This window comes from Hibiscus syriacus, unplaced genomic scaffold, assembly GCF_006381635.1.
Source record: "Hibiscus syriacus cultivar Baekdansim isolate YM2019G1 unplaced genomic scaffold, ASM638163v2 tig00111238_pilon, whole genome shotgun sequence".
NCBI classification, from domain to species: domain Eukaryota; kingdom Viridiplantae; phylum Streptophyta; class Magnoliopsida; order Malvales; family Malvaceae; genus Hibiscus; species Hibiscus syriacus.
The window spans coordinates 1,737,657-1,748,460 of NW_024063030.1; the positions used below are offsets into that span (position 1 = coordinate 1,737,657).

At 34.6% G+C, this 10,804-nt stretch overlaps 1 protein-coding gene and 2 pseudogenes across 1 annotated transcript; 1 reads left to right on the forward strand and 2 right to left on the reverse strand.

The window, feature by feature from the left end:
* The first annotated feature begins 436 nt into the window (after positions 1-436).
* LOC120157238 (glycine dehydrogenase (decarboxylating), mitochondrial-like) lies at positions 437-2,616 on the forward strand. Its single transcript, XM_039168440.1, has 8 exons — positions 437-445; positions 556-670; positions 984-1,207; positions 1,297-1,374; positions 1,461-1,586; positions 1,678-1,776; positions 1,879-1,996; positions 2,267-2,616. Exons 1-8 carry the CDS (start codon positions 437-439, stop codon positions 2,332-2,334), a joined length of 837 nt encoding a protein of 278 aa, XP_039024371.1. The 3' UTR covers positions 2,335-2,616.
* A 386-nt stretch (positions 2,617-3,002) lies between these two features.
* On the reverse strand, positions 3,003-5,163 carry LOC120156832 (annotated as a pseudogene).
* A 427-nt stretch (positions 5,164-5,590) lies between these two features.
* Positions 5,591-7,787, reverse strand: LOC120156837 (annotated as a pseudogene).
* Positions 7,788-10,804: the final 3,017 nt, after the last annotated feature.

The following is a 10,804-nucleotide window of genomic DNA, read 5'->3' on the forward strand; positions in this document are numbered from 1 at the left end:
ACTTGGAGATAAAATTCAAATATCCATAAACTACTAATAGATCACCATGTTAAAATAAATAAATATACATATATATACTTTACTTTGTTTATGAAACTTTACGCATAAGTAAAGCTATAAAATGTTATTATATAATTATGTATGTTATATTTAATTTGCAATATGACTATATTATGTATAAGTGTGTTATATTATGTTTTATATTTGTCTCAATTATCTTATTAAACTTTTTAAAATTTATTCCATTTACTTCTTTTACTTGAGTTCAATTGTGTTAGATTTGATTTAAATTACACTTAATAGGTCACAAGACATTCACGATTAGAACATCTATAAATATCTTGTCTTTACAACTCCTAAACTAGTAGTATGTAGAATGTTATTTAGTATATTTTAATTGAGTATAGGGTTGGTGATGTATATGTGTGTGATTGTAATGATATTGGTATAGTTTGTACGTGGTGACATGTTCATTAGTATTTGGTGCACTGACACGTTTATATACAAAGACAAATGCTGTAAACTGCTGGATTTGGAGACTTGGGTCCACGACAGGGACAGGCATTGGCTGGCACTGGGTTGAGGTTCAGCGGTTCTACAATAAGAATCTCCTTCTGTTTAGCCATTATGGCCGGTGGTTCAGGACGGGTTCGAACAACTTGGCTTCTTGGTCTTCCTCAAGTTCCAAATAATTTGGACAAAATTATTATATTCCGAAAAAATGTAAAAAATAAGTCGGAACTCAAGGTCCGAACCATTTTTTTAGATGCAATAAGGTCCGACCCATTTTATTCGGTGGATTCTTCTGCTGCAAGATACTTTTATTCGATATTGATTTCTATTTAATTATACTGTAGATCAGGGTCGCGAACGTATTTTCGGTCATTTCGAATTTATCGTGATTATGGCCGTCGCGGGCGTTATTGGGCGCTATTACGGGAGTAGCGGGTAACTCAGACGGTGACGAAATCGCTATTTCACAGACGAAATCACGCTTTCGGACCGTGATTTGAAACCTATATCTACTGGAGGTATCCCTGCCCCTGACAAATCAGACCCTCTTGGTACCATTTCTGCTGCACCTTGGGGCTCTACACTTATCTTGCAGATATCATACACTTACATAGCCATGATGGGATCTAAGGGACTGACTGATGCTTCAAAGATAGCTATTTTGAACGCAAACTACATGGCAAAACGCTTGGAGTTACCTACCTTTTCTCCTTGAGATTATGTGCTTATAATCATCTCAGTTTTCACATTTATCTCTTTTTGTAATCGATTGTGTGTTTTCAGAACCACTACCCTGTTCTTTTCCGTGGCGTCAATGGAACGGTTGCTCATGAATTCATTGTGGACTTGAGAGGCTTTAAGGTAGTTAAAGTATAATAGTTTTTTACCTTTACTCTCTTTAGCATTTTGTTTGTTTGCCTGTGATTTCAGGTCACCATTGCTGCCAGAACACTGCTGGAATAGAGCCTGAAGATGTTGCTAAACGTCTTATGGATTATGGATTCCATGCTCCTACAATGTCATGGCCTGTTCCAGGCACACTCATGATTGAACCCACTGAAAGTGAAAGCAAGGTATAATTTATCAAGTATCTATCTGCCGAACGCCATTTAGTATTCCTCATCTCTCTCTCGCTCTAGCGTCCATGTTCAATATCTCGTGCAGGCGGAGCTCGACAGGTTCTGTGATGCCCTTATCTCCATTAGGGAAGAAATTGCTCAGATTGAGAATGGAAAGGCTGATATCCACAACAATGTTCTGAACGTGAATGGCTCTTCTTTACACCATATTTCCCTCTTCTCTTGGATAACAATAAGATATGATCAACATATATTGAAGCATTACGCCTAAAATATGCACATGCAGGGAGCTCATCATCCACCATCTCTGCTCATGGGAGATGCATGGACGAAGCCATATTCACGGGAATATGCGGCCTTCTCAGCTTCCTGGCTTCGCACTGCTAAGTTCTGGCCTACTACAGGTGCGTATGAGAACATCTTGTACCGTATTGCCGCTTTCTTCAACATTTTCATCATAACCCATGTGGCCATGTCTCTTGAGAGCACTGTGATGTTGAGTTCCGAAATATAGACCAATTCTGAATTTGTTTTCGGTAAAACTTTTAACCGGAGAAGGGCAATCTTTTTCTGTGATTGATTTGTCCCGAGTTTGTCCAATCATGTTATTGAAGTATTATGTTGAACATGAATTTGCATGTTTATTCTTAGTATTCTTCCCGTTGGTGTACCAGGACGTGTTGACAATGTATACGGTGATCGCAACCTCATCTGCGAATCCGTGTGTCTTTGGGGCCGTTGATCTGATATGCATAATCACAAAAATACAAGTTGAAAACATATCGTCCACCAAAAGAAGAAAAAAGAAAATCCCCGTTGTTTCTTTCTGGCTCATGTACATAAAGTATCCACCATTTGCATACATGCTCTCGGCTACAGCTGTGACCTTTTCATTTGGTTGATATACTTGATCAGCTGCTTTAATAACAAAAATTTGCTGCTTTTGCAACTCAAATGCTGTAATTATCGTTACTCTATTGTACACAAGCACTCTGTGTTCTTATAAACCAACTTCAGATTTCTTACGTGCAACCAACTAAAAAAACATATTCTAAAGCTATAATTATAGAAAACTTATTTTTTTTAACATCGAATATAATTCTTATCTCATGAAAGACTGAAAGTAATATTTACAAATCATTCAGATAAAATAAATGTTTAAATGTTTATATACAAATAAAATAAAATAATATTTTGATATATATTATTTTGTAATAGTTAGAAAATTTTAATTACCATTTTGTAATTTTAGAAGTTCAATGACCAATACAATCACTTTAGTGTAGTCCAGTGACCTCCAGTGTTGTTTACACTAATATAAAAAGCACATCAAATATGCAAATATGCGACAATTAACTGGCTTTGATCAATAGGGAGAATGTGTATCATAACACAGGCAAAAGTTGAGAATAGATCAAAGAACAAGATCACTAGAGAAAACAAGGATTTCAAGAGTACAGGATGTACTATAAACTTATCACGTTTCTCTTATTTTGAACTTATTTTGAAAGGTTACACTTCAAAATCAGTTCCTCTTATGCACCATACTTGGGCGCCTTCCAAAGCTTAAATGCTACCTCATGCAGCATCCTGCCAGCCGGTATGGTAAGATTTCCGGAACGCTGCAACGAAAATTCCGCAATAAGAACAAAATGCTAAGCAAATATTTTAATTCCGTGAAACCAAATATGCAGCATTTTTGCATTAATTATGCATAAAAAATTCTAATCAATAACATATGATGCCGAGGTTATGTTCGTGTTTACTAGGCACAATTTCACTTTAGCTACAAAGATTGAACAGATGCACGTTTGGAGACATGTCAAAACCAACATTACTTCATAACCCTAAACCTAGTCGAATGAACAGTGAATAGGTTTAAAAAGTTATCTCTGTGTCAATTTGTACCTCCTTAAAATCTTCAAAAGAAAAAGTCTCGACCATGTCCTTGCGGGTTACAGAATACTGATATTGAGCAAATAACATGGGACTGTGGTTCCTGTTGATCATAAATTGGTTAAATAATCCACACAAAAGGCGCAAAATGAGAGTTCACAAAGTTTATTCTTACCGAACATCATTTCGCGGACTTTCTCCTCTCATTGTATAACTCTGTTTAGGTAAAAGCACTGAAAGATGAGGATTCTTCTCATCTTTATTGCTCAAAATCGACAAACCGGGATCACCAGCCTTTGACACATATCCGTAGCTCATTACGAGGGACAATAGTAGACGAGAACCAACTTCAGCTCCAGGTGTAGCTATACTCATGATAGCACCAAGCAAAGCATTCATGAATTCCACATCACTGACAGCAGCATCGCCGCTTTTGACATTCAAATTCTCCCGACCCAACATGCAAAATCACTAAATCAAACTGGTTGGATTCCATCATCTTCCCTTCTTGGAATCCAAGCAAGGACAGCAATTTAGACGCCAAACTATCAACCGATGATGCGGGGGGAGTATTGCTATTTCCTAATAATCCATTCATGTTCAATAATACATCAAAGCCGAGTTTTCTCCGAAGGATTTCAAACTAGAATTGTTACTCAATATAGCAGCTTTCATTCCCATAAACCTGAACCGAGAAAAAGAAGCATGTTGAGTGGCATATTCGAATAGCCAACTATTAAAACCCGGCAAGTGCATGATAATACCTCTCTGATATGCTTGGAATCAAGGATGAGTTCTGAGACTTCGATTCACTAGAAAATTGCTCGTTCTGAAAAATAAATGATACCATCGAGCATTGAAGAATTTATAATGAAAATCAATTTCCAATAACCTAGAATAATAGGCATCTCACCTTGTGCAATGCCTCAAAGGCATCCACCAGTACCGCAAACTCTCTTACGATCCTATCATCCTCGCTTTCTGCAGTCTAAATCCAAGTAAATTCCCATACGGTGGATGAACAACAACAATCAAAATGTGAAAAGAAGCATGAATTTCGACTACTGATAAAGGAAAGTTGAGCAGACTAAAATTCGGCCTTTGAACGCTGTGAGTGCTTGAAATAAAACAAATAAAAGAACCAAAAACTAAGAAAACCCATTTGTAGTTTCAATAGTTAATCCATTTCCAAACAATTATGTTTAATTTCATTAAATACACCAAAATGCAAAAGAAACTATCTTTTCAGTGTTTGGGTTTATCTTAAAGAGACCATATCTCCATCATCCGTTATCCAAAGAGGGAATTGAAAATGAAAATTGAAAGGGAAAAACAAAGTGACAAGGAATTCAAAAGGGGGAATGGGGAACCTGACGGAGGAGAGTTTGGGAGGCTCAAGAAACCACAGTTGGCTATAGATGCGAGAGAGTGCAGATGGGTATGTGACGGTTGAATGAAGCGAGACAACCCGTCCCCGTATAATATCAACCCTCGGCTTGGCTTGTCTGCCATTGCTGCTAGTCAAATGCTCCGATAATAACCTTGAAGAAGAAACTGAGAAAGATAAATGGAAGGAAAGATGGAGAATCGTCTTTCTTTGGGCAGCTTGGAGAATATTTACATGTGAAATCGCATTAGAAGTAAGCTTCGATTTGATGCCTCTTTCAATTGGTACATTAAAATATTAGGTAAAATATAATTTGTCATTAAAAAATAATAAAAATAATTATTTAATTTATTAAACTGTTATCTAATAATAATTAGATGTTATCAAATATTATTAATTATTGATTAGTTTAATAACATTCAAATAAGAGTATGTAATTAGAAAAAGTTTATTCTATTAATTATACTCTTAAACCAAATGCACTCTAAATGTACATACATAATAAATATCCGTTTATATTAATATAATCAATTTATTAAAAAAATTGTCGCACACGAAATTCATAGGATTACATATGATTTCCAGATGCAACACTTGCTAACAAATTCATTAAACGGAGAGAAATTACTTGCACAGGTTAACCCTAGTTGGGGGAACAATCTTAAACAAAGCAAGCTCATTGAAAAACAATATCGCGAGCATAGTCCATGCACTGCGGACTTTTGGACCAACATATGATCCACTGAAGTTAGCTAAAACTGGGTCCGGATAGCATAGAAAGAGACCTTGATCAAAATGATTTGGTTACTGTCACTTTCAGGCAGTGCTTGCATAAAGATCGGATACAATGACACATGAACCAAAGCTTCTTGAAACCAGGTTGATGATCCACTACGTGAATAGTTTTGCACCCTTGAATCGCATCGACTCCGGTGCTACCAGTCTTCAACTCCGGTGTTGAAAACAAAACTGGGAAATAAGGTAGTAATGCACCTGAAGATAGACAACAAGACAAACGAGAGACGATAAGTTACGAAAGATAGATAAGGGCCAAGCAAACGATTAGATTGGGAATGCAAAGCTGGAAATAGGATTTTGTCACGGAACTTTAAATGAGGAAGAGTCATGTTCCTCAAGAGGCTGGGATTACGAAGCACAAATGCTTTCCATTCTTCTTTGTTGATTCTACCATCCTTGTCGGCATCCGCATCGGCAAATGTCTGCAGAAAGATGAGGATCCAGTAAGCCACCGGATGCTTTACAAAATCACAACAACGAAAAGCAAAGAATTTAAACTTCGGAGAGCTCACTTTGTCAATGATTTCCTCGAGAAGGTCATCTGACAATTTCAATTCAGATTCCATCAAAATGGCAGTTACCATTTCCTTAACCTGCATTCAACCAAAAGACAATTAGCCAAAATTCAACAGCTGCTGTAACGGTAGTCTGTTGCAGGACACTGGATTCAGGTTAGAACTGCTTACTCACTTCTTCTCGTTCGATAAAACCTGTGTGTCTCAGATCATACAACCTAAATACAACTGCAGGAAATTAACAGGATGTAGATAAGCCAAAGCCATACTTAATGGTTTAGAGCAATTGATTTCTCAAAGGACCCTTACAATCAATTTTATCTTCTACAGGGGTATACGGATGAAACACATCGAGTGCATGGACAAATTCTTCAATTCAATAACACCATTTTCTTTTCATCAAAAAGATCAAAACCTGCAGTAGGAAAGATCAACAGGTATCAAAAATAAAAGGGAACTGATCAATCATTAATTATACTAGCACACATCAAGACATGAAAATGCAATTCCCCAAATTCTTGCCCAACAGTTCATTTCCTCTTTGCACTGTACTTTAATTTCTTCCAATTTCAATCATGGGATATAGAAACTGGAATTTTCGCCAAAAAAGAAACCTACCCTGTCAAGAAAAAGACTGCTGCCTTTTGGCGTCTGGAACAATGCTAACTGAAGCTCTTCCTATAACACAAAAGAAAAAGAATTCAGAATTTCATAACAAAGTTTATGACATCAAATTGCCTCTGCATTTGAATTTTTACCTTGTGGATCAATCCATCATCAATGATTGAGCTACTCAACTTCTTGAACAGTTCATACAATGCCTCTATGTCATTCACCGTAACTGCATCATAAGTTACGTAACCAACAAGTAATCAATCAACCATGTCAGATAGTTTTCTCAAAAGATGCAGGGCAAAAAGTAGAATCTAATATAAATACATATGCATAACTAAAGATATCAAACTCGAGTTGATTATTATCCAACATAAGTATATTCAATTTTATAAAAGATTTTTCCAATATTTTAAGAATCTGCTTATTATCGGAATCTCTCGAAATTTTATCCAAAACACGAAAAATATACATTTTTTTTCATCAATAAGGACACCACAACTAAACCTCAACGATTTTTAAAATGAGAAAATGAAAAGAAGAAATACATTGGGATTCATCGGCGAGCCGGGTAAGATCTGCAAACCCGTACAGGCGTTTCTTGGGTCGGAGTCGGTACCCAAAACAATTAGTCGTTGCAAAAATCAAGAAATCCATCACTGCAACAATCGGTATCAAAGCTGCTGCACAGACCGACTCCCACATCGTCAGGGAGCTCCCCTGCTGTTCATCATAATCAAATGCACACAAAAATTAGCAACAAAACAACCACATATCAGAAACCATTACACACCAAAAAAAATCATAAATCATTCGAAACAAGGAAAAAGTTTAAATGATTAGACAAAGAAGAAAGATGGGTTGCAAAAAAATACAAAGAATATGTTTTTGCTGTTTGAATTCATGACTTCGAATAATCACACATCAGACACAGAGAGCTTATGCCCTTCACTATACTTTCTAGTATTGCTGTATGCAAAGCTTATTATGCCTCTGAGGTTTAGTAGGCTTTGGAGGATTTGGTTGTCTGGGGAAGGTGGAGAGTAGTACACGGCAGGCCTACAACTAGAAGATTTCTCCTCTTTCCGATGGATTCTGACAATCCCCACAGACTATTGGAGAATTGCGTTTCGTTGAGTCTTGAGTTGGGATAATGTTGAAACGCAACGGACACGTTTTGTTTAATTAAATATAATTAATTGTATTATACATTCTTAAATTATGACTTTCACTTTAAATTAATTCTTAAATTTTTAAATATTTTAATTTTATTTTATATTTCTTATTTTAAATTAATACCAAACTTTTAAATATTTCAAATTTATCCTAAAATTATCAAAGCGGTAAATCTTCAATAGGGGCAACCTTTTAAAAGTTTTGTTCACATAATGATCTATTTTTTAAGTACCCTATGAGGTTCTAAAGTAAAATATGTTTAGAATTTTTTTTAGTGTATTGATAATATATACACACCATACAAAGTATAGATATAATTATTTAGATCTATATTTTTTAGAAATAATAATATTTTATCCATCAATAATATTTTTTTTAAATCATTCCGTTAGTTTCATAATAATCTAATTTTTAAAACTCATACAAGAATTTAATCTTATAAAATTTATTTAAATAAGTATCGATCTCACTCGTATCAATTGTTTGACACAACTAATTGATTATATAATTTTTTAAAGAATCTTAAGGACTATTGGACTCGCAATTTAAGAGATAGGGATGATATCAACGGAGAGCTTGCTTGTTCTATAAATTGGTGATAAATTTATAATTATAACTATTTTTTAAGCATTCCTTATTTTATTTCCTTTAGCTAATTACAGATAAAAATCCTTTGATGGAGCTTTGACTCTTTGAGATAACAAAGAGTTGAAAGAGAAAATAACTTTAGTGACCAAAAATATCTTATAATATACGATTTTAATCAAATTTTTTTGGATTTGTCAAAATGACCAACTAAATCGCAATGCGATCGATAATTCGCAACGCGATCTCCGATATCGCAAATCAATTTCCAGATCCGACCACGACCATTACCATTACCATTACCACGACCACGACCCCGACCCCGACCCGAGACGAGACGAGACGGACGACGGCGGCGGCGGCGCACGAGAGTCCCCCTTGTTCTCTATCACTCAACAAGGAAGTGGGAAAGTCATGCCTTAAATACCATTCACAATAGTGTTTCCAATACTATGTGAGATTGAGCATTACCAACACTTGTTTTCAATACAATGTGATTATTAAGGAAACAATTAACAATCATGCACCTTAAAACAACTGAATTAGCAACCAATTACATTAGTATTATACGATTAAATATGTCATAATTAAATGTCAATCTACAATCAATCGCGATTATTGTAATTTTAAGCAAAACATTCAAAAATAATATCACTATTTAAGGCTCAATCTCACATAGTATTGGGAACAAGAGTTGGTAATGCTCAATCCCATATAGTATTGGAAACACTATTGGTGATGGTATTTAAGGCTTGGTTTTTCTACTTCCTTGTTGAGTGATAGAGAACAAAGGGGACTCTCGTGCGCCGCCGCCGCCGTCGTCCGTCTCGTCTCGTCTCGGGTCGGGGTCGTGGTCGTGGTCGTGGTAATGGTAATGGTAATGGTCGTGGTCGGATCTGGAAATTGATTTGCGATATCGGAGATCGCGTTGCGAATTATCGATCGCATTGCGATTTAGTTGGTCATTTTGACAAATCCAAAAAAAATTGATTAAAATCGTATATTATAAGGTATTTTTGGTCACTGAGGTTATTTTCTCTAGTTGAAATGGAGAAGTGAAAAAAAAAATATTTTTTGAAGTAGAATGAATGTTACGGTAAATGTCGAAAGTCCAATCATGGTACTCGGCCTGGTATAACTGCAACAGAGAGGGAAGTCAATCCTAGTACTCCGATGATGAAAAGCTTGAAGTCGTCGAGTGCTCCAGTTGTCTTCTGAAAGATAATAGGTGTTTTGACAGACTTTCGACGTCTATTCGTAACATTAAGTCTATTTTAAAAATCAAAATATGAACCAGTCCAACAAAAAAAAAATCAATGGCCCATCCAAACAAATTTGCCGTTAATTACTACTCCACATTTTAACATTTAAGGATTAAGATAATAGATTTTAGAATCTGATATCAAAAGAAAAATTTTGTAGACCAATCATTAAACCTTTGGAATAAAATATAAACAAATATTGTGTATAGTTAGTCTAAATAAATATTTTTTACCAATAATGCAACCATTTAATAATCAGACCGGTTAAAGTAAGAATAGGATAATTAATCATTTAATTTCGTGGTCCATAAAAACCGATCATGTGTATGGAGGTCTTTTTTAACCATTTAGCCACGTTATTAATATTAGAATAAATTACACTGAGGCTGACTAAACATTTAAAATGTTTATATTTTGATCACTAAAATTTAAAAAATATTATAATTGTCATAAGGCTCTTATCACAAGTAAGTTTATAATTAACTTATCGTATTTTAAAAAATTATAATTGAATTATTTTATTTATTAATTACAATAATTAGGTGGAACAAATTGAAAGCAAGTAATTTTATTTTTTTAATATATAATACATATTAATTTCTTAATTATATTTGAGTGATACGATTGCTACGATCAATAAGTAAAATAATTTAATTATTATTCTGATAAATAAAATGATTTGATCATTACAATCGATAAACAGAATGGTTTGATTGTAAATAAAAAATAATATTTATTATATATTTAACAATAAAATAATTGAATCTTCGGAGTGATTTCAGTGATTAAAGTGAATTATGTTCTCCTTTGATGATTCAGGTTCGAGCAACAAGGTTTGCACGTATATGTAAGTTTAGGTCTATGTATTTTTTCAATCGGTTATTATCATGTATTCATCCTAAAGTTATAAAAAATTTGCGACTTTAAAAAACAATAAAATAATTTAATTGGTACAATTTAAAATAAATTCATTCATAATAC

Bases quoted from the DNA above. Each gene is read 5' to 3' on its own strand.
- LOC120157238 (XM_039168440.1), top strand. The intron at 1,375-1,460 runs GTAGTTAAAGTA...CATTGCTGCCAG, and splicing joins TGGACTTGAGAGGCTTTAAG to AACACTGCTGGAATAGAGCC. The intron at 1,777-1,878 runs GTGAATGGCTCT...ATGCACATGCAG, and splicing joins TCCACAACAATGTTCTGAAC to GGAGCTCATCATCCACCATC.